Source organism: Erythrolamprus reginae, chromosome 9, assembly GCF_031021105.1.
Source record: "Erythrolamprus reginae isolate rEryReg1 chromosome 9, rEryReg1.hap1, whole genome shotgun sequence".
NCBI lineage: Eukaryota > Metazoa > Chordata > Lepidosauria > Squamata > Dipsadidae > Erythrolamprus > Erythrolamprus reginae.
In genome coordinates this window covers 42,367,090-42,393,927 of record NC_091958.1, presented here as the reverse complement: position 1 = coordinate 42,393,927, position 26,838 = coordinate 42,367,090, and the positions used below count along the sequence as shown (strand labels likewise).

The following is a 26,838-nucleotide window of genomic DNA, read 5'->3' as shown; positions in this document are numbered from 1 at the left end:
AACAATGTATTGAAATACAAGTACTTAGCAGGAAAATCAACAACCCCTATTGCTACCAAACTTTGCTGATTTTGGTTTATAGTTATATGATTCGCGCGCCGTTAGGCGCGCGGGCCACTACCTTCCTCTCCTTCTCTGTGATCTGAAGTGCAAATTAAAATGGCTTTTTCCTGCCTTTTATACTTCCCAGTCTAATCCTGCCCCAGCCTAATCTGATTGGTCTGTGTTTGAAAACAAACTGCTAATAAAATTGTCTGTAACAGCCAGTTATAAATGCCCCTTCTCCTTGAATTCAAAAAATGCAAATGCAAAAAGTAAACAGCACTACCTTCCTCTCCTTCTCTGTGATCTGAAGTGCAAATTAAAATGGCTTTTTCCTGCCTTTTATACTTCCCAGTCTAATCCTGCCCCAGCCTAATCTGATTGGTCTGTGTTTGAAAACAAACTGCTAATAAAATTGTCTGTAACAGCCAGTTATAAATGCCCCTTCTCCTTGAATTCAAAAAATGCAAATGCAAAAAGTAAACAGCACTACCTTCCTCTCCTTCTCTGTGATCTGAAGTGCAAATTAAAATGGCTTTTTCCTGCCTTTTATACTTCCCAGTCTAATCCTGCCCCAGCCTAATCTGATTGGTCTGTGTTTGAAAACAAACTGCTAATAAAATTGTCTGTAACAGCCAGTTATAAATGCCCCTTCTCCTTGAATTCAAAAAATGCAAATGCAAAAAGTAAACAGCACTACCTTCCTCTCCTTCTCTGTGATCTGAAGTGCAAATTAAAATGGCTTTTTCCTGCCTTTTATACTTCCCAGTCTAATCCTGCCCCAGCCTAATCTGATTGGTCTGTGTTTGAAAACAAACTGCTAATAAAATTGTCTGTAACAGCCAGTTATAAATGCCCCTTCTCCTTGAATTCAAAAAATGCAAATGCAAAAAGTAAACAGCACTACCTTCCTCTCCTTCTCTGTGATCTGAAGTGCAAATTAAAATGGCTTTTTCCTGCCTTTTATACTTCCCAGTCTAATCCTGCCCCAGCCTAATCTGATTGGTCTGTGTTTGAAAACAAACTGCTAATAAAATTGTCTGTAACAGCCAGTTATAAATGCCCCTTCTCCTTGAATTCAAAAAATGCAAATGCAAAAAGTAAACAGCACTACCTTCCTCTCCTTCTCTGTGATCTGAAGTGCAAATTAAAATGGCTTTTTCCTGCCTTTTATACTTCCCAGTCTAATCCTGCCCCAGCCTAATCTGATTGGTCTGTGTTTGAAAACAAACTGCTAATAAAATTGTCTGTAACAGCCAGTTATAAATGCCCCTTCTCCTTGAATTCAAAAAATGCAAATGCAAAAAGTAAACAGCACTACCTTCCTCTCCTTCTCTGTGATCTGAAGTGCAAATTAAAATGGCTTTTTCCTGCCTTTTATACTTCCCAGTCTAATCCTGCCCCAGCCTAATCTGATTGGTCTGTGTTTGAAAACAAACTGCTAATAAAATTGTCTGTAACAGCCAGTTATAAATGCCCCTTCTCCTTGAATTCAAAAAATGCAAATGCAAAAAGTAAACAGCACTACCTTCCTCTCCTTCTCTGTGATCTGAAGTGCAAATTAAAATGGCTTTTTCCTGCCTTTTATACTTCCCAGTCTAATCCTGCCCCAGCCTAATCTGATTGGTCTGTGTTTGAAAACAAACTGCTAATAAAATTGTCTGTAACAGCCAGTTATAAATGCCCCTTCTCCTTGAATTCAAAAAATGCAAATGCAAAAAGTAAACAGCACTACCTTCCTCTCCTTCTCTGTGATCTGAAGTGCAAATTAAAATGGCTTTTTCCTGCCTTTTATACTTCCCAGTCTAATCCTGCCCCAGCCTAATCTGATTGGTCTGTGTTTGAAAACAAACTGCTAATAAAATTGTCTGTAACAGCCAGTTATAAATGCCCCTTCTCCTTGAATTCAAAAAATGCAAATGCAAAAAGTAAACAGCACTACCTTCCTCTCCTTCTCTGTGATCTGAAGTGCAAATTAAAATGGCTTTTTCCTGCCTTTTATACTTCCCAGTCTAATCCTGCCCCAGCCTAATCTGATTGGTCTGTGTTTGAAAACAAACTGCTAATAAAATTGTCTGTAACAGCCAGTTATAAATGCCCCTTCTCCTTGAATTCAAAAAATGCAAATGCAAAAAGTAAACAGCACTACCTTCCTCTCCTTCTCTGTGATCTGAAGTGCAAATTAAAATGGCTTTTTCCTGCCTTTTATACTTCCCAGTCTAATCCTGCCCCAGCCTAATCTGATTGGTCTGTGTTTGAAAACAAACTGCTAATAAAATTGTCTGTAACAGCCAGTTATAAATGCCCCTTCTCCTTGAATTCAAAAAATGCAAATGCAAAAAGTAAACAGCACTACCTTCCTCTCCTTCTCTGTGATCTGAAGTGCAAATTAAAATGGCTTTTTCCTGCCTTTTATACTTCCCAGTCTAATCCTGCCCCAGCCTAATCTGATTGGTCTGTGTTTGAAAACAAACTGCTAATAAAATTGTCTGTAACAGCCAGTTATAAATGCCCCTTCTCCTTGAATTCAAAAAATGCAAATGCAAAAAGTAAACAGCACTACCTTCCTCTCCTTCTCTGTGATCTGAAGTGCAAATTAAAATGGCTTTTTCCTGCCTTTTATACTTCCCAGTCTAATCCTGCCCCAGCCTAATCTGATTGGTCTGTGTTTGAAAACAAACTGCTAATAAAATTGTCTGTAACAGCCAGTTATAAATGCCCCTTCTCCTTGAATTCAAAAAATGCAAATGCAAAAAGTAAACAGCACTACCTTCCTCTCCTTCTCTGTGATCTGAAGTGCAAATTAAAATGGCTTTTTCCTGCCTTTTATACTTCCCAGTCTAATCCTGCCCCAGCCTAATCTGATTGGTCTGTGTTTGAAAACAAACTGCTAATAAAATTGTCTGTAACAGCCAGTTATAAATGCCCCTTCTCCTTGAATTCAAAAAATGCAAATGCAAAAAGTAAACAGCACTACCTTCCTCTCCTTCTCTGTGATCTGAAGTGCAAATTAAAATGGCTTTTTCCTGCCTTTTATACTTCCCAGTCTAATCCTGCCCCAGCCTAATCTGATTGGTCTGTGTTTGAAAACAAACTGCTAATAAAATTGTCTGTAACAGCCAGTTATAAATGCCCCTTCTCCTTGAATTCAAAAAATGCAAATGCAAAAAGTAAACAGCACTACCTTCCTCTCCTTCTCTGTGATCTGAAGTGCAAATTAAAATGGCTTTTTCCTGCCTTTTATACTTCCCAGTCTAATCCTGCCCCAGCCTAATCTGATTGGTCTGTGTTTGAAAACAAACTGCTAATAAAATTGTCTGTAACAGCCAGTTATAAATGCCCCTTCTCCTTGAATTCAAAAAATGCAAATGCAAAAAGTAAACAGCACTACCTTCCTCTCCTTCTCTGTGATCTGAAGTGCAAATTAAAATGGCTTTTTCCTGCCTTTTATACTTCCCAGTCTAATCCTGCCCCAGCCTAATCTGATTGGTCTGTGTTTGAAAACAAACTGCTAATAAAATTGTCTGTAACAGCCAGTTATAAATGCCCCTTCTCCTTGAATTCAAAAAATGCAAATGCAAAAAGTAAACAGCACTACCTTCCTCTCCTTCTCTGTGATCTGAAGTGCAAATTAAAATGGCTTTTTCCTGCCTTTTATACTTCCCAGTCTAATCCTGCCCCAGCCTAATCTGATTGGTCTGTGTTTGAAAACAAACTGCTAATAAAATTGTCTGTAACAGCCAGTTATAAATGCCCCTTCTCCTTGAATTCAAAAAATGCAAATGCAAAAAGTAAACAGCACTACCTTCCTCTCCTTCTCTGTGATCTGAAGTGCAAATTAAAATGGCTTTTTCCTGCCTTTTATACTTCCCAGTCTAATCCTGCCCCAGCCTAATCTGATTGGTCTGTGTTTGAAAACAAACTGCTAATAAAATTGTCTGTAACAGCCAGTTATAAATGCCCCTTCTCCTTGAATTCAAAAAATGCAAATGCAAAAAGTAAACAGCACTACCTTCCTCTCCTTCTCTGTGATCTGAAGTGCAAATTAAAATGGCTTTTTCCTGCCTTTTATACTTCCCAGTCTAATCCTGCCCCAGCCTAATCTGATTGGTCTGTGTTTGAAAACAAACTGCTAATAAAATTGTCTGTAACAGCCAGTTATAAATGCCCCTTCTCCTTGAATTCAAAAAATGCAAATGCAAAAAGTAAACAGCACTACCTTCCTCTCCTTCTCTGTGATCTGAAGTGCAAATTAAAATGGCTTTTTCCTGCCTTTTATACTTCCCAGTCTAATCCTGCCCCAGCCTAATCTGATTGGTCTGTGTTTGAAAACAAACTGCTAATAAAATTGTCTGTAACAGCCAGTTATAAATGCCCCTTCTCCTTGAATTCAAAAAATGCAAATGCAAAAAGTAAACAGCACTACCTTCCTCTCCTTCTCTGTGATCTGAAGTGCAAATTAAAATGGCTTTTTCCTGCCTTTTATACTTCCCAGTCTAATCCTGCCCCAGCCTAATCTGATTGGTCTGTGTTTGAAAACAAACTGCTAATAAAATTGTCTGTAACAGCCAGTTATAAATGCCCCTTCTCCTTGAATTCAAAAAATGCAAATGCAAAAAGTAAACAGCACTACCTTCCTCTCCTTCTCTGTGATCTGAAGTGCAAATTAAAATGGCTTTTTCCTGCCTTTTATACTTCCCAGTCTAATCCTGCCCCAGCCTAATCTGATTGGTCTGTGTTTGAAAACAAACTGCTAATAAAATTGTCTGTAACAGCCAGTTATAAATGCCCCTTCTCCTTGAATTCAAAAAATGCAAATGCAAAAAGTAAACAGCACTACCTTCCTCTCCTTCTCTGTGATCTGAAGTGCAAATTAAAATGGCTTTTTCCTGCCTTTTATACTTCCCAGTCTAATCCTGCCCCAGCCTAATCTGATTGGTCTGTGTTTGAAAACAAACTGCTAATAAAATTGTCTGTAACAGCCAGTTATAAATGCCCCTTCTCCTTGAATTCAAAAAATGCAAATGCAAAAAGTAAACAGCACTACCTTCCTCTCCTTCTCTGTGATCTGAAGTGCAAATTAAAATGGCTTTTTCCTGCCTTTTATACTTCCCAGTCTAATCCTGCCCCAGCCTAATCTGATTGGTCTGTGTTTGAAAACAAACTGCTAATAAAATTGTCTGTAACAGCCAGTTATAAATGCCCCTTCTCCTTGAATTCAAAAAATGCAAATGCAAAAAGTAAACAGCACTACCTTCCTCTCCTTCTCTGTGATCTGAAGTGCAAATTAAAATGGCTTTTTCCTGCCTTTTATACTTCCCAGTCTAATCCTGCCCCAGCCTAATCTGATTGGTCTGTGTTTGAAAACAAACTGCTAATAAAATTGTCTGTAACAGCCAGTTATAAATGCCCCTTCTCCTTGAATTCAAAAAATGCAAATGCAAAAAGTAAACAGCACTACCTTCCTCTCCTTCTCTGTGATCTGAAGTGCAAATTAAAATGGCTTTTTCCTGCCTTTTATACTTCCCAGTCTAATCCTGCCCCAGCCTAATCTGATTGGTCTGTGTTTGAAAACAAACTGCTAATAAAATTGTCTGTAACAGCCAGTTATAAATGCCCCTTCTCCTTGAATTCAAAAAATGCAAATGCAAAAAGTAAACAGCACTACCTTCCTCTCCTTCTCTGTGATCTGAAGTGCAAATTAAAATGGCTTTTTCCTGCCTTTTATACTTCCCAGTCTAATCCTGCCCCAGCCTAATCTGATTGGTCTGTGTTTGAAAACAAACTGCTAATAAAATTGTCTGTAACAGCCAGTTATAAATGCCCCTTCTCCTTGAATTCAAAAAATGCAAATGCAAAAAGTAAACAGCACTACCTTCCTCTCCTTCTCTGTGATCTGAAGTGCAAATTAAAATGGCTTTTTCCTGCCTTTTATACTTCCCAGTCTAATCCTGCCCCAGCCTAATCTGATTGGTCTGTGTTTGAAAACAAACTGCTAATAAAATTGTCTGTAACAGCCAGTTATAAATGCCCCTTCTCCTTGAATTCAAAAAATGCAAATGCAAAAAGTAAACAGCACTACCTTCCTCTCCTTCTCTGTGATCTGAAGTGCAAATTAAAATGGCTTTTTCCTGCCTTTTATACTTCCCAGTCTAATCCTGCCCCAGCCTAATCTGATTGGTCTGTGTTTGAAAACAAACTGCTAATAAAATTGTCTGTAACAGCCAGTTATAAATGCCCCTTCTCCTTGAATTCAAAAAATGCAAATGCAAAAAGTAAACAGCACTACCTTCCTCTCCTTCTCTGTGATCTGAAGTGCAAATTAAAATGGCTTTTTCCTGCCTTTTATACTTCCCAGTCTAATCCTGCCCCAGCCTAATCTGATTGGTCTGTGTTTGAAAACAAACTGCTAATAAAATTGTCTGTAACAGCCAGTTATAAATGCCCCTTCTCCTTGAATTCAAAAAATGCAAATGCAAAAAGTAAACAGCACTACCTTCCTCTCCTTCTCTGTGATCTGAAGTGCAAATTAAAATGGCTTTTTCCTGCCTTTTATACTTCCCAGTCTAATCCTGCCCCAGCCTAATCTGATTGGTCTGTGTTTGAAAACAAACTGCTAATAAAATTGTCTGTAACAGCCAGTTATAAATGCCCCTTCTCCTTGAATTCAAAAAATGCAAATGCAAAAAGTAAACAGCACTACCTTCCTCTCCTTCTCTGTGATCTGAAGTGCCAGGAGGGGAGAGACATTTCTGTTCAAGTTCCGAGCTGAAATTTGGGATACGAGCCGAGCGTCCACTAGGTGGCGCAAGAATCCTTGCTTTTGGTTATCTCGGAGGGGAAAACAAAGTCTAAAGCAGGGGTCCCCAAACTTTTTACACAGGGGGCCAGTTCACTGTCCCTCAGACTGTTGGAGGGCCGGACTATAAAAAAAACCTATGAACAAATCCCTATGCACACTGCCAATACCTTATTTAAAGTAAAAAACAAAATGGGAACAAATACAATATTTAAAATAAAGAAGTAATAAGTAATTAAATAATTAATAATTAAGTCATAAAGTAATTTATACTTCTTTATTAACAAGTAAATTTAAACTTAAATCAACAAACTCCATTTCTCCTTCCTTCCTTCCTTCCTTCCCTCCTTCCTCTCCACTTCTCTCTTCCCTCTTCCTTTTCTCTCATTTGTTTCATTTTCCTCTCCCTCGTTCTTTCCCTCCATCATTTTCTCATTTTTCTCTTTCTCTCTCTCTCTCTTTCCAACTCTCCCTCTTCCTTTCTCTCTCCCTCTCTATCTCTCCCTCTTTCTCTTTCTTTCTCTCTTCTCACTTTCTCTCACTCATTCTCTTTCTAACTCTCCATCTTTGTATCTCTCACACTTTTTCTCTCTCCCCCTCTCTCTATTTCCCCCTTTCTCTCTCTCCCTTTCTCTCTCTCCTCTTCATTTCTCTCTCCCTCTCTATTTCTCCCTCTTATTATATCGATCGGTAAAATCTCGTGTGCTGTCGTGGGCCGGTTAAAAGACTTCAGTGGGCCGTAGTTTGGGGACCGCTGGTCTAAATCAATTTGTTCCAGATACGAGTTTGCTCGAGATACAAGCTCCCTTCTGGAACGAACTATGCTCGTATCTAGGGGTACTACTGTACTGTATATTTGATGGTTGAGGCTGACACCAGGATGAACCTACAAGAGCTCAAGAGCAGCTCTGGTCTTTCCCTGGTCAAACCGCTCACCTCGAACGTGTTCTTCAGCGGGAACGACACCACGCTTCTTGAAGTGTTCGTCCGTCGCAGGGTCCACCACCATCAGCCTCGTTTCGTTCTCCCTAGACTTGATGCGGGCCACGACCTCCGAATGCTTCATGCCTTCGACGTTGATCCCATTGACCTGCAGGGCAGCCAAACCGAAATGGGAGAAGCTGGTAAGAAGGGTACATTAGGGCCACTGAGTGCTTTGTACCGGGCACACAACCTGTGCAGAACTGAAATAGGGCAGCCACACCAGAGAAGGCAACGCTTAGAGTGGAGAGAGAGTCCACCAGCCACCCTGGAACTGGGACTTTATTATTATTATTATTATTATTATTATTATTTATTAGATTTGTATGCCGCCCCTCTCCGTAGACTCGGGGCAGCTTACAGCAATGAGAAAAACAATATATAATGACAAATCTAATAGTTAGAATCTCAAATAACAATAATACATTTAAAAAGTCTAAAAAACAAGAAACCCCAATATATAAGAAACATACAGTCATATCATACACAAAAAACTACATAGGCAGGGGGAGATGTTTCAGTTCCCCCACGCTTGACGACAGAGGTGGGTTTTAAGGAGTTTACGAAAGGCAAGGAGGGTGGGGGGCAGTTCTAATCTCTGGAGCGAGCTGATTCCAGAGGGTCGGAGCCACCACAGAGAAGGCTCTTCCTCTGGGTCCCGCCAAACGACATTGTTTAGTTGACGGGACCCGGAGGAGACCAACTCTGTGGGACCTAACCGGTCGCTGGGACTTCCTTTTCCCGAGACATTCCCAAGTTCTCAGAGCATGAACCTATGGAACACCAAGGGGTTGTTCTCTGTAGCTCACCAAGCTGTGATTACATTATTTATTTATCTATCTATCTATCTATCTATCTATCTATCTATCTTTCTTTCTTTCTTTCTTTCTTTCTTTCTTTCTATTTATTTATTTATTTGCTTACTTACTTACTTACTTATTTATTTATTTATTTATTTTTAATAATAATAATAGTAGTAGTAGTAATAATAATAATAATAATAATAATAATAATAATAATAATAATTTATTAGATTTGTATTCCGCCCCTCTCTGGAGACTCGGAGCAGCTATTTATTATTTTATTATTTTTATTATTATTTATTATATTATTAATTAGATTTGCCACCCTTCTCGAGGCAACTATAATGTGCCATAACACACACAGGGGTGGGGAGGGGGTTTCTCAGGGAAGAGATTATTTATTTTGTTTATTTATTAATTGGATTTGTATGCCGCCCCTCTCCGAGGACTCGGGGCGGATCGCAACATATCGAAAGCACATAGCAAATGCATTTAAAATCCAATTAATATGACTTAAAAGAGTATGTATAATTATAGATTTTTATACCACTGTATGTTTTTTATTGTAAACTGCCCAGAGTCACTTAGGTGAGATGGACAGTGTGAAAATTTGATGAAGAAATCAAATAAATACAACTCTAAAGCCAAGACTTTCGCTTGATGCCGACTCTGGGTTTGGCTTCCTCCACCGCATGAGGATGAGGATGAGGATTTATTTATTTATTTATTCATTCATTCATTCATTTATTCATTTATTTATTTATTAGATTTGTATGCCGCCCCTCTTTGCAGACTCGGGGTGGCTAACAACAGTAAAAAAAACAATATGAACAAATCTAATATTAAAAGTAATGTAAAAAACCCCAATTTAAGAAACCAATCATACATACAGACATACCATGCATAACTTTTATAAGCCTAGGGGGAAGGGAATATCTCAATTCCACCATGCCTGACGACAGAGGTGGGTTTTAAAACGCTTACGAAAGGCAAGGAGGGTGGGGGCAACTGATATCTGGGGGGAGTTGGTTCCAGAGGGTCGGGGCCGCCACAGAGAAGGCTCTTCCCTTGGGTCCCGCCAAACGACATTGTTTAGTCGACGGGACCCGGAGAAGGCCAACTCTGTGGGACCTAACCGGTCGCTGGGATTCGTGCGCAGAAGACGGTCCCGGAGGATGAGGGATAAACAGAGGGAGAAGAAGCATCTCAAACGCCTCCTGCCACCTGGGACCGGCAATGACGTCGGGTGGCAGGATCCCCCTCCTGCCTCCCAGGTCCCCCACCCACCCAATTACCTCCACCAGTCTGTCTTGTGGCCGGAGACCCGCCTTGAATGCCGGGGAGTCTGGATCCACAGAGCGGATGAATTGGCCGGGCCTGGACTTCTCGCTGTGCAGGTTGAACCCGTAGCCATTGGACCCCTTCTTGAGGTGGCAAAATCGGGGCCCCCACGGCTCCTTGGCTTGCCCATTCACATCCTGCATTGAGGGAGGGAGGGAGAAAAAAAGGCATTGTTTTTTTTCTTCTTCTTTGGAAACAATAAGGACCCTCGAGGAAGCACCAAGCAAGGCCTGCCCAGGCCAGAGTATAAATAGACTCAATGGGAGGAAACGCCTTGGGTGGACTCAATTGTCCAAGCCCATCCTGACGGACAGAATACGTCCAAGGGGCACACGGAGAGGCAAGAGGATAACATCAGCTAGGCCTGCTCAGCTCAACAGCAACTCATCCCCCCCCCCCGAGTGTTACGTGACCCCGAGAGGGGAAGGTAGAGGGTCCCCCCTAAGCAAGATGGGAGAAAGCACCTTTGAGCCCCCAGAGGGAGGGGACAGGCCTCCCTCCCCAAGGCTGCTCTCTCTGCAGGCTTCCACAGAACAATGAAATGCATAGAAAAACTGAACCATGAAAAGCTACATATATTTGCCTTATGACATGAAAAATAAGATACCTAATTTTGTTTATTATTATTATTATTATTATTATTATTATTATTATTATTATGTCAGTAAAACACAGCAAACGAGATCACTATGCTGGATTTCGTATTTCATCACCAGTCGGGGCGCTTCCCAAGCACCTAGGACTGCGTGATGTAGTGGCGAATTATGTTTGCCGATCCCAGTAAAGCGGCCTTTTGCAATTGACAGATGGAGATTTTGTCAATTCCGATGGTTTTCAAATGTCCGCTGAGATCCTTTGGCATTGCGCCCAGCGTGCCAAGTACCACTGGGACCACTTTCACGGGCTTATGCCAGAGTCGTTGCAGCTCGATTTTTAGATCTTTGTATTTCATTAATTTCTCTAGCTGCTTCTCCTCAATTCTGCCGTCCCCTGGGATTGGGATGTTGATGATCCATACTTTCTTTTTCTCCACGATCACAATGTCTGGTGTGTTATGCTTCAGAATTAGTAGTAGTAGTAGTAGTAGTAGTAGTAGTAGTAGTAGTAGTAGTAGTATTAGTATTATTAGTATTATTATTAGTATTATTATATCAATACAACACAGCAAATGAGATCACTATGCTGGATTTCGTATTTCATCACCAGTGGGCGCTTCCCAAGCATCTAGGACTGAGTGATGTAGCGGCGAATTATGTTTGCCGATCCCAGTAAAGCGGCCTTTTGCAATTGACAGATGGAGATTTTGTCAATTCCAATGGTTTTCAAATGTCCGCCAAAATCCTTTGGCACTGCGCCTAGCGTGCCAAGTACCACTGGGACCACTTTCACTGGCTTATGCCAGAGTCGTTGTAAGCCCGTGAAAGTGGTCCTAGTGGTACTTGGCACATGATGATGATGATGTCAGTACAACACAGCAAACGAGATCACTATGCTGGATTCCATATTTCATCACCAGTGGGCGCTTCCCAAGCACCTAGGACTGCGTGATGTAGCGGCGAATTATGTGTGCCGATCCCAATAAAGCGGCCTTTTGCAATTGACAGATGGAGATTTTGTCAATTCCGATGGTTTTCTAACGTTCGCCGAAATCCTTTGACACTGCGCCCAGCGTGCCAAGGACCACTGGGACCACTTTCACTGGCTTATTTCATTTTTCAAACTTGCCACTTCATTCCATACTTCCGACTGCAACACATCTACATTTTCTTGCTTCTTCTGCCACATCTGCCCACCCACCCACCCAAAAAAAATAGTCCCTGCAATGCAGACAGTCCCTAATAGGACTGCTGGTAGAAAAGCTATCCCCACATGCTTTGGGGAAACCAATCTTCCATTTCTTACATGGCCTCAAAGACTAAAAAAGTTCCTAGTCAAAGACAAGTTTTCCAATTCAGAGCAAGGCTTCAGAGAAGCCTCTGTTGTTTGGGGGGTTTCTCCCCCCACCACCACCACCCTTAATTGAAGAGAATTTGTTTTACTAGATTAATTTGGTCTGTCAAGTATCTTTCTAGCTGTCTGAAAGCCTGAGAATGCTACTGGCATTAAATAAATTGTTTGTGGACATATGATCTTTGTCCCACTTTGGCAGTTTGGGGAGGGGGGGATGCTGTGACTGTGAATTATGATTGCACATAATTCCAAACAGAAGTGAAGATTTAAGGAGGCGACAAGAAAGAAGAAAGAAAGGAGCTTCTGGCGTCTGGAAAATTGGAGCCAGTGGCTTTGGTATATTGCCTGCAGTGGGATAAACTTATTTTGCCGCAAGATGTATTAATTAAGGGACATTTCTGTAGGATTTCCTTTGATTTTTTTAGATGGTGGGGTCCACCCGACAGCCAATTTCAAAGACATTCTTGTTTCTGGCTCTATTAATTAGTGCCAGGCAGAGAAATTATCCTGCATTTGTTTATACTGTTTTTCATTTACAGTGGTACCTCTGCTTAAGAACTTAATTCGTTCCGTGAACAGGTTCTTAAGTAGAAACATTCTTAAGTAGAAGCAATTTTCCCCATAGGAATCAATGTAAAAGCAAATAATGCGTGCAAACCCATTAGGAAAGAAATAAAAGCTCGGAATTTGGGTGGGAGGAGGAGGAAGAAGAGGAGGAGGACAGTCACTGCCGAAGGAAGAAGGTGAGGGGAGGGGAATTAAAAAAATCCAAAACTTTAAGGCTTTAAAAAAAAAAGTGGGACTCTGAGGCAGCGCCCAGAGAAAGGAAAACACGCTGTTTGCTCTGGGCTGCCCAGAGCGAAAGAAGCGTTTCTTTTTTCTGGGTGCTGGCAGAGGCTTATTCCCTCTCCAAGCGCCCAGAGAAAGGAAAATGCTCCGTTTGCTCTGGGCTGCCAAAGCCTCTTTAAGCGCCACCGAAAGGCTCCTCTGGCAGCCCAGAAAAGCCCGAGATTGCCAGGATTAAAGGAGGAATGGCAGGAAACTGGCCAGGCCTTTGTGCCGCTTTCAAATTTCCTGGAAAACTTTTCCAGCCTCGGGTTCTTAAGTAGAAAATGGTTCTTAAGTAGAGGCAAAAAAATCTTGAACACCCAATTTCCTATCTAGAAAAGTTCTTAAGTAGAGGTACCACTGTAGTTTGATGAAAAAGAACCTGATTTCAAACGTGAAAAGGAGAAGAAGGTTTTGGTGACATCTAGGATGCCCACCTTTAGCAACGAAGTGGACAAGGGCCGGCTTGCACGCCTGGAGGTTTCCTCCCCCCAGCTGTTCACTGTTTTCAAAAATCCCTAGTAAAGCTGTCCGGGTGGGGGGGGATGTGGTGGGATTGAGAGGCTGCCAGGAGGCCTTTTCGAGAAAGTGCTTCTCTCAATTGCTGCTGCTAAAGAAGAGAAGATTTCTGATTTTCTCCTGGACAATCAATGGATAAATTTAGTGCTTTAATTCAAAGGAAGAGAACTTTGGAGATAATTTTGGTGGAGAATTTTATTTAAATTAAGGACCTCGGAGTACTAATTACAAAAGACCTAAGTGCCAAAGCCCACTGCAACAACATCACCAAGAAGGCTTCAAGAGTTGTTAACCTAATCGTACATAGCTTCTGCTCTGGAAATCTCACACTACTTACCAGAGCATACAAAACTTTCGCCAGACCCATATTCGAATACAGCTCATCTGTTTGGAACCCATATCGCATCTCAGACATTAACACCCTCGAAAATGTCCAGAGATACTTCACCACTAGACTTTCAATCCTGGGCCTAGAAAGCTTAGAACTACGATGCCTTAAACATGATCTAAGTATTGCCCACAAGAGTATATGCTGCAACGTTCTGCCTGTCAACGACTGCTTCAGCTTCAACCACAACAACACAAGAGCACACAACAGATTCAAGCTCAATATTAACTGCTCCAAACTTGACTGTAAAAAATACGACTTTAGTAACAGAGTTGTTGAAGCGTGGAACTCATTACTGGACTCCGTAGTATCATCCTCTAACCCCTAACATTTTACCCTTAGACTTTCCACGGTTGACCTCTCCAGATTCCTAAGAGGTCAGTAAGGGGCATGCATGTGCACTTGAGTGCCTTCCTACCCCTGTCCTATTGTCTCTCCTATATCCCATATATCTTCTCTTCTATCCCTATATCTTTCTTCTATTCTCTCATCGATTTATTTTATCCTATATTCTCTCTTCCATTCTTTCTCTAATTCTATTTCCTCAAAGGAAATAGTGTATTATTGTGCATTGGACTAACTAACTAACTAACTAACTAACTAACTAACTAACTAACTAAATAAATAAATAAATAAATAAATAAATAAATAAATAATCAGTTTTGACTCCTTTCAAAAGCATATGACTGTAAAATCCAGGTCTAATCAGCTATTTTCTGCTATTTTTCCCTTTGTCTAATATTTGGACTGGAAGGTTATTTACTTGTCTATGCAGCCATTGGGCAGTTGAAGCCCAACGTCCAGAGGTTCTGGGTGCCAGATCCCGAAATCTGTGCTAGTTGTGTGTTGTGTAAGCTGCACACAACTCACGTCCCATGGTCACTCGGTGCAGAATGCTTTCTAGAGCTGATCATCATCAATCGCAGTGTCTATTCTCCTCAATGAAACAGAAAGGCTTCTTTCTATACAGGTCACCAAGGTTGGAGCCATCAAGCCAGCGCAGGACCCAAGCGGGCAGAAATCTAGGTGGGGCAGAACTTCACATTCCAGCTTTATTTATTTATTTACAGTTGAAAGGGGCCCTGCAGGTCAATCAGTCCAACCCTCTACATCTCCCCAGCCAGATGGCAGTTCAATCTCTTCTTGAAAATGTCCAGAGATGGGGCGTTTTTAATCTTCAGAGTTTCTCAACCAGCTCCATCTCTGGGCAATGATGTTAGAGGGACAGCAAGTTTGCCAGCAAAGCATTTCTGGAACTCCGGATCTAGCACTGCCACCATTATGACACCTTTAAAGCCCTACATGGCATTGGGCCAGAATACATCCGGAACCGCCTTCTACCGCACGAATCCCAGCGGCCGATAAGGTCCCACAGAGTTGGCCTTCTCCGGGTCCCGTTGACCAAACGATGTCGTTTGGCGGGCCCCAGGGGAAGAGCCTTCTCTGTGGCGGCCCCAGCCCTCTGGAACCAACTCCCCCCAGAGATTAGAACGGCCCCCACCTCCTTGTCTTTCGCAAATTACTTAAGACCCACCTTTGTCGCCAGGCATGGGGGAGTTAAGTTATCCTTTCCCCCTAGGCTATTACAAGTTATGCATGGTATGTTTGTGTGTATGTTTGGTTTTTTATAATAAGGGTTTTTTAGTTGTTTTTATTAATTGGATTGTTCATGTTGTTTTACCACTGTTGTTAGCCGCCCCGAGTCTGCGTAGAGGGGCGGCATACAAATCCAATTAATAATAATAATAATAATAATAATAATAATAATAATAATAATACCTCTTTTACCCAGAAATCCTCCTTTTATACTGTCTGGTGTGGTCACTGTTCCCTAGAGCTATGCTGATAGACTTTCTTTCATAGACTCACCTTCTGAACTTTTTCCCCATAAAAATATTCCTGTCTGCTTCTTGACCTTCTGACTTGGTTATCTAATAAAGGTTCCTGGTCTCCCATGTCCCCCTCCTCCTCTAACTCAGACATTACCATCATTGGGGTTTCTACAGTCTCTGGAAGTTCCTCAGGCTCCTCTGCCTCACTCTCTGATTCAGCTGGCAAGAACGCTGGCCTAGGGTACCAAGAGAGACCCGGTTCATCCACCTCAGAATCTGTCACTGACTGACCCGGTTGTGGACCACTCACAACACCATCATACCGACAGCGAGATCTTTCCTTGCTTGTGCTCTGTAAGGCTCGCAGGCACATACTAACAGAGGATTTTTTGCCAGAGTACCTCCGGAACCGCCTGCTACCACACAAATCCCAGGGACCGATAAGGTCCCACAGAATTGGCCTTCTCCAGGTCCCGTCGACTAAACAACGCTGTTTGGCGGGCCCCACGGGAAGAGCCTTCTCTGTGATGGCCCCGGCCCTCTGGAATCAACTCCCCCCGGAGATTAGAACTGCCCTCACCCGCCTTGTCTTTCGTAAATTATTCAAGTCCCACCTATATCGCCAGGCATGGGGGAACTGAGACACTTCCCTAGGCTTTTATATTTTATGTATGGTATGTATGTGTTGTTTGGTTTTAAATGATGGGGTTTCATATGTTTTTTCTCTTTTAATATTAGATTTGTTGCACTGTAATATTGTTTTTATTATTGTTATTATTATTATTATTATTTATTTATTATTGTTATTATTTATTATATTATTATTATTATTATTATTACTATTACTATTACTATTACCGTCCCAGAAGGCTGACTTATCTTAATCACATTTGAGACCGGGTATAAATCTCCAGATTTACCCTTGCAAAATATCTGGCTCTGAAATCCAGCCAACTTCCCTGGCAGTTCCTATTCGTGCCACCCTCTCGTCTCCTGACTGAAAGCTGAGTGATGACAGGCAGCAGATAATCCCATGGCGAGATACAGTAGCAGGGTGAGCTCGTGGGTCACCCATTCACCGCTCGAGCCTCTGCTTGGCAAAACCCACCTCTACCGTCAGGCATGGGGGAATTGAGACCCTCTTCCCCCTAGGCCTTTACAATTCTATGCATGGTATGTATGTACGTATGGTTGGTTTTTTATATTAATGGGTTTTTTAATTGTTTCTAGCATCAGACTACTATTGTACACTGCTTTATTGTTGCTGTTAGCCGCCCCGAGTCTCCAGAGAGGGGCGGCATACAAATCCAATAAATAAATAAATAAATAAGGACTTCAGAGGGAAAAGGCAGTTGAGTGGGGGCTCTGGGTATCAGCGGGATCTTTGCGCCCACTCCCACAAAAACCACTTCCAGGGTGGAGCTGATCTTTAAAGCAGCGTTTCTGAACTCTGGCAACCTTAAGATGGGTGGACTTCAACTCCCAGGTCCACCTTAAAGCTGCCAAGACTGAACAAGGCTGCTACAAAGGCAGCCCTCAAGATTAGACCCTGTACAGTTAGTTAGTTAGTTAGTTAGTTAGTTAGTTAGTTACTTACTTACTTACTTACTTACTTACTTACTTACTTACTTACTTACTTACTTACTTACTTACTTATTAGATTTGTATGCTGCCCCTCTCCGCAGACTCGGGGCGGCTCACAACAAAACAAAACAATTCATGACAAATCTAAATTATAATTTAAAATATTTTTTAAAAACCCATTTACTAAACAAACATACCTACAAACATACCATGTATAAATTGTATATGCCCGGGGGAGATGTCTCTGTTCCCCCATGCCTGACGACAAAGGTGGGTTTTAAGGAGCTAACGAAAGGCAAGGAGAGTAGGGGCAGTCCTAATCTCTGGGGGGGAGCTGGTTCCAGAGAGTCGGGGCCGCCCCAGAGAAGGCTCTTCCCCTGGGGCCCACCAACCGACATTGTTTAGTTGACAGGACCTGGAGAAGGCCCACTCTGTGGGACCTAATCGGTCGCTGGGATTCGTGCGGCAGAAGGCGGTCTCGGAGATATTCTGGTCCGATGCCATGAAGGGCTTTATTATTATCAGGGTTGAGTTTGAGTCTGTTGACACCCATCCAGGCCCCAACAGCCTCCAGTTGATCCAATTTCAGGAAAATTTCAGGAAGTGAGCACAAAAAACACCTTTTTGCCAGTTCTGCGACCAGTCGTCCCCCTAGGTGATTCTGGAGGCCTGTCTATCCAGGTGTGGAGGCCCACAGCTGGATACCTGTCAGAGCCAAGAAACGATCCTTTCTATTTGTCTGTCTGTCTGTCTGTCTGTCTGTCTGTCTATCTCTCTCTCTCTCTCTCTCTCTCTCTCTCTCTGTCTCTTTCTCTCTCTCATTCTCTCTGTCTATCTATCTATCTATCTATCTATCTATCTATCTATCTATCTATCTATCTATCTATCTATCTATCTATCTATCTATCTATCTATCTATTGGATTTGTATGCCGCCCCTCTCCGGAGACTTGGGGCGGCTAACAGCAACAATAAAGCAGTGTACAATAGTAGTCTGATGTTAGAAACAATTAAAAACCCATTAGTATAAAAAACCAAACATACAGACATACATACCATGCATAGAATTGTAAAGGCCTAGGGGGAAGAGGGTCTCAATTCCCCCCATGCCTGATGGCAGAGGTGGGTTTTAAGCAGCTTACAAAAGGCAAGGAGGGTGGGGGCAATTCTAATCTTTGGGGGGGAGTTGGTTCCAGAGGGCCGGGGCCGCCACAGAGAAGGCTCTTCCCCTGGATCAGGATTGAGTCCTGCAACTTTTTTAAAAAACAATTTTGTATTTGTTCAATTCAGGAGGCACCCAGAAAACTCTGCAGTTATTATTATTATTATTATTATTATTATTATTATTATTATTATTTATTAGACTTGTATGCCGCCCCTCTCCGTAGACTCGGGGCGGCTCACAACAGTGATGAAGGCAATACATAATAACAAATCTAATAATTAAAATCTAAAAAATAACAATAGTGCATTTAAAAATCTAAAAACAAGGAACCCCAATACTGTATATAAATACATGCATACAATCCTATCATACACAAATACTACATAGGCAGGGGAAGATGTCTCGGTTCCCTCACACTTGACGACAGAGCTGGGGTTTGAGGAGTTTACGAAAGGCAAGGAGGGTGGGGGCAGTCCTGATCTCTGGAGGGAGCTGATTCCAGAGGGTCAGAGCCACCACAGAGAAGGCTCTTCCCCTGGGTCCCGCCAGACGGCATTGTTTAGTCGACGGGACCCGGAGAAGATCAACTCTGTGGAACCTAACCGGTCGCTGGGATTCGTGCGGCAGAAGGCGGTCTCGCATTAATAAGTGAAAAGCAACTCTGTACAATAAAATAATAAATAAAACCACTGAATAATGCTGCAATGGGACCATTATGCGCTTCGACTCAACCAGACCATTTGTTTCAGAGCTAAATATTTCCCTACAACGCAGGGAGGCTTCCCCCACCTCATTCCACCCAGTTTCTCCTCCGAGCATTTCCTCTTACATTGGGGTATCAAAACTCAAAAAAGCTGCAATATGAGCCCTATAATAGGTGCAGCCATGGGGGGGTTAATTAATTTATTTTTATTAGAAACATAGAAGACTGACGGCAGAAAAAGACCTCATGGTCCATCTAGTCTGCCCTTATACTATTTCCTGTATTTTATCTTACAATGGATCTATGTTTATCCCAGGCATGTTTAAATTCAGTTACTGTGGATTTACCAACCACGTCTGCTGGAAGTTTGTTCCAAGGATCTACTACTCTTTCAGTGAAATAATATTTTCTCACGTTGCTTTTGATCTTTCCCCCAACTAACTTCAGATTGTGTCCCCTTGTTCTTGTGTTCACTTTCCTATTAAAAACACTTCCCTCCTGGACCTTATTTAACTCTTTAACATATTTAGATGTTTCGATCATGTCCCCCCTTTTCCTTCTGTCCTCCAGACTATACAGATTGAGTTCATTAAGTCTTTCCTGATACGTTTTATGCTTAAGACCTTCCACCATTCTTGTAGCCCGTCTTTGGACCCGTTCAATTTTGTCAATATCTTTTTGTAGGTGAGGTCTCCAGAACTGAACATAGTATTCCAAATGTGGTCTCACCAGCGCTCTATATAGTGGAATCACAATCTCCCTCTTCCTGCTTGTTATACCTCTAGCTATGCAGCCAAGCATCCTACTTGCTTTTCCTACTGCCCGACCACACTGCTCACCCATTTTGAGACTGTCAGAAATCACTACCCCTCTCTATTCATTTATTTATTTATTGGATTTGTATGCCGCCCCTCTCCGAAGACTCGGGGCGCCTAACAGCAATAACAAGATAGCATATAATAATAATCCAATACTAAAAACAATTAAAAACCCATTATTATAAAAACCAAGCATACATACAGATATACCATGCATAAAATTGTAAAGGCCTAGGGGGGGAAAGTATCTCAATTCCCCCATGCCTGGCGGCAGAGGTGGATTTTAAGCAGCTTACGAAAGGCAAGGAGGGTGGGGGCAATTCTAATCTCTGGGGGGAGTTGGTTCCAGAGGGTCGGAGCCGCCACAGAGAAGGCTCTTCTCCTGGGTCCCACCAAGCGGCATTGTTTGGCTGATGTGACCCGAAGAAGACCCACTCTGTGGGACCTAACCGGTCGCTGGGATTCGTGCAGCAGAAGGCGGTCCCTGAGATAGTCTGGTCCGGTGCCATGAAGGGCTTTATAGGTCATAACCAACATTTTGAATTGTGACCGGAAACTGATCGGCAACCAATGCAACTAATCATTTTCTTTCTCCCATTCTGTGAACACCCCCCGCCCCTCTCCTGGTCTCCCTACCCCCAAAATTGCAAAGACAGCCCTCTCCCCCTCCTGCAACGAACACACTTAGACAAATGTGGTGGAGGGGGATCAGCCCTTTTGCTTTCTTTCCCAACTGGGTTGGGGTCCCCCTCTCCCCCCCATAGGCAAACATCCCCAAAGAGAGGCCCTCCTTCTGCAAGGGGATCTCCCCAGGCTCACCATCGGGTCCTGCCGAGCACATAAAGCCGAGTTGGGCTGTTCCCCCGATTGCTGAGCCGGACCATGGAGCCAGCTCTGGCCACTCGCCGTCCTTGGCACTCTGGGCGCCTCCGGTAGAGAAAATAAGATAATAACCACCTGGTGACATCTCTCCTCCTTCCTGGAAGAGAGGGCGGTGGCAGGTAAACAACCCAATTATGCAGCTTGTGCTGAGCGACTCCCTAGCCAGGAAGCGGTTGGGGCCTCATAATGTCTATCAGGCTGCTCCTCTGCGGTGGGAGCTTGGCTCCTCGAGACCAGAAGAGCTTCCCCAGGAAGGCCACAGGCCCTTCAGGCTTCCCGGCTCCTGCCACAGCCCCCCCACCCTCTAGAACAGTGGTTCTCAAGCTTTCTAATGCTGCGACCCCTTAAAACAATTCCTCATGTTGCGGGGACCCCCAGCCATAAGTCTAGCACTAATTCTCCCAACAGAGCTTTAACCTGATTGGCAGGAAGGTCAGAGGGACACCCCCACTGTAAACGCCTGATTGGTCGGATTGTAAAAATATGTTCCAAGGCACCAGAATAGAAGCTTTAGTTCCTAACACCATGGGAAATTTGTCTTTTCCCATGTTCTTAGGCGACCCCTGTGAAATGGTCGTTCGACCCCCAAAAGGGTCCCAACCCCCAGGTTGAGAACCACTGCTCTAGAAGGAGTTTTGGCTGTCTTCAGCGGGGAGAGAGAAACCACCACCCACCCACCCAAAATCAAGTTGTTGCTATTATTATTATTGTTGTTGTTGTTGTTGTTATTATTGTTGTTGTTGTTATTATTATTATTATTATTATTATTATTATTATTATTATTTATTAGATTTGTATGCCACCCCTTTCCGAGGACTCGGAGCGGCTCACAACAAGGAAAACAATACAATGAATGCAAATCCAATATTTAAAAACAGTTTAAAAACCTTTATAAAAAACAATCATACAAACCAAACGAACCATGCATAAACCTCAATAGCTAACGGGTGTGTTAATTTCCCCATGCCTGGTGACATAGGTGGGTTTTCAAAAGTTTACAAAAGGCAAGGAGAATGGGGGCAATCCTAATATCAGGTGGAATTGTTTCCAGAGGGCCGGGGCCGCCACAGAGAAGGCTCTTCCCCTGGGTCCTGCCAGACGGCATTGTTTAGTCGACAAGACCCGGAGAAGGCCAAATCTCTGGGACCTAATTGGTTGCTGGGATTCGTGCGGCAGAAGGCGGTCCCGGAGGTATTCTGTCCCGATGCCATGTAGGGCTTTATAGGTCATAACCAAAACTTTGAATTGAGACTGGAAACTGGTCAGCAGCCAGTGCAGGCCGTGGAGTGTTGCTGAGACATGGGAATATCTGGGAAAGCCCATGATTGCTTTCGCGGCCGCATTCTGCACGATCTGAAGTTTCCAAACACTTTTCAAAGGTAGCCCCATGTAGAGCCTCAAGTGTTTCTCCTGAGGCCTCTTGGGTCTCTCTCTGTCCTGGAGGGGCCTCAGGTGAGTAAACTGAAAGCAGAGAAGCCGCCAGCACACAGGTGAGGAGCTGCCTCAGCCTTGTCAGCTGTATCAAGTGACCAGGACACACAGCTCAGTTGCATCCAGTCCACCCTGGGAGAAAAGGACATCCTGCCTCACTTGCAGTCTTAGGATCTCACGACAAGGCAACCTGAGGTCAGCGGAGGGTCTCTGCAGCCCCCAGGTCCCTTGGGGAGAAGCTCTATGGTACTTTGGCAGCATTTTTCTCATCCCCGGTGTGGAAGATATAATTGTCCCTCAGGTTTGGCAAAGCTTAAAGTTCCCTTGTTATCTCTCGTCTCAGCAGACCACGGGAGGGGGGCACGGATGTGCGCCTGGCCCAAATATTCTGCCCTTACTCCGGCATTGCACGCATTTTTAAATTACTTCCTCTTTATCAAAGTATTTGTAGCAGCAACAGCAGCTGTTCACAATAAAACAATATGCAAAATATAAGAGGTATGAATAAAATCAATACAATTGAAAGGAAATCTTTTGCTGCACGAATCCCAGCGACCAATGAGGTCCCACAGAGTCGGCCTTCTCCGGATCCCGTCGACTAAACAATGCTGTCTGGCGGGACCCAGGGGAAGAGCCTTTTCTGTGGCGGCCCCGGTCCTCTGGAATCAAACCCCCCCAGAGATTAGGACCGCCCCCACCCTCCTTGCTTTTTGAAAGCTCCTGAAAACCCACTTATGCCGCCAGTGCAGCCTTGTGTGAAACCGTCGACATACAAAGAGCAGAGTTATTGCAGTGGTGTAGTTGTGTGATCCAGCCAGTAAAAGACACAGACTTAGTATTTAACAAAGTATTATTTACATATATACAATACAAAGATAACAAGCCGCACACCGCTAAGAATATATCAAAGTAAACTCCCCCCACAGGAAATGGTGCTGGCGCCCTCTTATGGCCAAACCAGTCAAAACTCTTAAAGACATATTACAACTTTACAGTTATAAACCACCAGTGGTAGTTTAGTGCATGGCAACCCCAAAACAGGTGAGTACCATGTACTAACAGTCTTTTGCCCCACCCACTCTCCAGCTGTGGCCTCTGCGCTCCCTTATCAGACCGTTCCCGTGCAACATCTCTCCACAGAGAGAGAGAGAGAGAGAGAGAGAGAGAGAGAGAGAGAGAGAAAGGGAAACGGAAGGTGAGGTATACATTACACACTCACTCTCTGGAGGCCAGCCAGCACACAGCACCAATTGGCTCCTGCAGAGAGGAGGCCTCGCCTGCTGCTGCATTCAGAGCTCACAATACCTAAAGCAGAGGTCCTCAAACGTGGCAACTTTAAGACTTTCTTTCTTTCTTTCTTTCTTTCTTTCTTTCTTTATCTATCTATCTATCTATCTATCTATCTATCTATCTATCTATCTATCTATCTATCTATTAGATTTGTATGCCGCCCCTCTCCGTAGACTCGGGGCGGCTCACAGCAATAATAAATAATATATAACAAATCTAATAATTTAAAAACACGAAAAAACCCATTATTCAAAGCAAACATACATACAAGCATACCATACATAACTGTACAGGCCCGGGGGAGATGTTTCAGTTTACGAAAGGCGAGGAGGGTGGGGGCAGTTCTAATCTCTGGGGGGAGCTGGTTTTCAGAGGGTCGGGGCCGCCACAGAGAAGGCTCTTCCCCTGGGTCCCGCCAAACGGCATTGTTTAGTTGACGAGACCCGGAGAAGGCCCACTCTGTGGGACCTAATCGGTCGCTGGGATTCGTGCAGCAGATGCTATGCAGGCTGGAGAATTCTGGGAGTTGAAGTCCACAAGTCTTACAGTTGCCAAGTTTGAAGACCTCTGACCTAAAGGCTAAAGGAGTGTGAGCCCTTCCCTGGGGAAAGAGACAACTTTCAGATTAGGAGAACAATGTGCCCTGCACGGAGGCTGGAGAGCAGCTATTGTGAAGCTCCCAGAAGGGACTGGTGGTCTCGTGGACAGCTTCCTTGGAGAGCCCCATTGTTTCTTTCCCCCTGCAGGGGGAAAAAAAGGCTCTGAGCAAGAGAGGGCAGCTTTGTAAGCCCAAGGTTAGATAATCGGTGCGAGGCCGTTCCCTCTCCTCCAGAGCAGTCGAGTCAGTAAGGCTCGATTGTCCTTTGTCACTTCTATCACACAACGTTTATTTATTTATTTATTTATGTATTCTTTGTCCAATATACAATACATATGGAAGAGAATAGACATTAAGTAATATATATAAAGATAGAAAGTAAAAAAGAAGAGAAGCAGATGGGAGGGGGAGAATATATATGATATAAGAGATAGGAAGAGAATATATATGATATATATATATATATAATATATATATAATATATTATATATAATATATTATATATAATATATTATATATAATATATAATATATATATAATATATATAATCCCTTAATTTTCAAATTCAGCTTAAACATGTGACATATGTGTATATATATATATATATATATATATATATATATATATATATATATAGAGAGAGAGAGAGAGAGAGAGAGAGAGAGAGAGAGAGAAGGAGAGAATATATATGATATATGAGATAAGGAATGGCAATTGGACAGGGGACAATAGGCACATCAGTGCACTTATATACGCCCCTTACTGGCCTCTTAGGAACCTGGAGAGGTCAATCGTGGAGAGTCATTATTTATTTGTCCAATACACAATACATATGGAAGAGAATAGACATGAAGTAATATATATAAAGATAATATGTAAAAATAGAGGAGAAGATATATGAAAGGAAGAAAATATATATGATATATGAGATAAAGGAAAGACAATTGGACAGGGGACGAAAGGCACACTAGTGCACTTATGTACGCCCCTTACTGACCCGTTAGAAACCTGGAGAGGTCAATCATGGAGAGTCTAAGGGAGAAATGTTGGGGGTTAGGGGTTGACACTATTAAGTCCGGTAATGAGTTCCACGCTTCGGCAACTCGATTGTTAAAGTCATATTCTTTACAGTCAAGTTTGGAGCGGTTAATATTAAGTTTGAATCTGTTGTGTGCTCTTGTGTTGTTGCACACCACAACAAGCATGCCCAGGTGGCTGCTCTGCCCTGGCAAAGGTAACAAGGATGCATTTCCCAGGCCTTCGGGCCAGCACGTTCCCGAGGCACCGCAAATATTTCCAGCCTGCCTCGGAGAACTCTTTCAGTCCTGCAGAAAACAGGAAATGATTCAACTAGTTGAATAATAACAGAGCTCTGAGCGTTCCCAACTCAAAGGAGGCAACTCTGCAGTATGCTAGGAATGGGGACCAGGAAGAAAAGCCTATTAAAACTTGTGTATGTGAAATTAATGACCAAATGGGCACCTTTCGGATTGTCATTAATTTTCATGCTTAGGTTTTATTACAAATTTGTTTTGCAAAGTACAAGAGTTCAGAGTGTTCTGCAAACTAAGGAGCAGCTGGATTGGTGCTGATGGGAATATCAAACCAACAATTGGCTTTGTTAACCCAGCATTGCTGCCCTTCTCTTCAGGACCCTTTGGGAATTAAGGCAAAATAGAAAATATATTTAAGGTGTAATTTTGTTACACTTTTCTCCAAAAACCACACTGCCAATAACCTGCATGACGACAAATCCCCATCAGGCGCCCCTGCCTCTTTGGTGGGGTTCCTCCCAGAATTCCTAGCGACAACCGCACAAACTGAGGAATTCTGGGAGCTGAAGGTCCCACATCTCAAGGCTGCCAAGCAGGGGTGGGCAGCAGGCAGGACGGAGTGGAACACAGTTACACCAGCAGAAATGATGATGAGTGCACAGCTCCAGCTGATCAGCGGCTATCACTTCCTGGATTACTGGTCTCAGCTCAGCTCGGCTCTCCTTTTTTCCCCTGCTGCTGCTGCTGCTGCTGTGTCTGCGCTCCTTGCTTTTTTCCTCTTTCCTCCTTCCTGGCCTCGGACGAGCTTCCTTCTCTCCTGTCCGGCTCCCTTTCAGCCTCACGCGGCCACCTCCCGCCTGAGGTGCAAGCAGAAGGCGTGGTGGAAGCGGCGCTAGCAGCATTTATGCTTCTGGCAGCACCCGTTCACCTATCTACCCAGCTTGAGGTGGGGGGGTGACCCAGGAAGGAGAATGCGGGAAACGTGAAGCAAATTGTCACTCCAGCAAGCGACACTGGTAAGGTTGTAAGTCGAGGACTTAACAGTTCACTTGAAAGATGATGATCCACACATCCACACCTGCTTCTCCCAGCTCCTTGGAAAGGAGACCACAGGTGGATGAAAATGCCAAATCCAGCCTGAACATCTGCTGACTGTGTGATAAACCATATAGTAATAATTTACAATTAAAAGACAGGGGGGAAAGGAGCCGTCAGCCACCTCCAGTAGGATACACCCGTTGGGGCCCCAAGCCGACTATTGTTAGAGGGTTATCTGTAGTGCTGTGTTCCAGATGGCAATCGATTTGTATGCCAGAGTCTCCTGAAATGTCAACGTCTTCATTTGCAATAATAATTTTTTCAATGTTGTGTTCATACTACCTTTGGGAAAGTTGGAAATTGAGAGTTTTTGTATAAAGTTCAAGGGATCAGAGTAATTGGGAGGTTGGTTGATTTAACTGATTCACCCTCACACAAGTGATTTGCACTAGCTTAGAAGATTAAAGACAAACTTCCCTTCCTCCTGGCATAACACCCCCTCTGCCCGCCCCCAGCCCTTGGATAAACGCTGAACCACCCAGAATGGTGAGGCTCATCTGTCCTGAGCCAAAC

At 43.1% G+C, this 26,838-nt stretch overlaps 1 protein-coding gene across 3 annotated transcripts in view; it reads right to left on the bottom strand.

The window, feature by feature from the left end:
- The window catches only part of NHERF2 (NHERF family PDZ scaffold protein 2), a 115,333-nt gene that overhangs the window by 15,936 nt on the left and 72,559 nt on the right, over positions 1-26,838 (bottom strand). For 2 of the 3 annotated variants that reach the window (XM_070760969.1, XM_070760970.1), the window contains exons 3-4: positions 9,921-10,103; positions 7,778-7,931 (exon numbers count right to left, since the gene is read on the bottom strand). In XM_070760969.1, the coding sequence (XP_070617070.1) occupies positions 7,778-7,931; positions 9,921-10,103 (337 nt within the window). Of the gene's footprint in view, positions 1-7,777; positions 7,932-9,920; positions 10,104-20,571; positions 20,655-26,838 lie in introns of those variants that run through there. The other variant, XM_070760971.1, reaches the window with a different exon arrangement.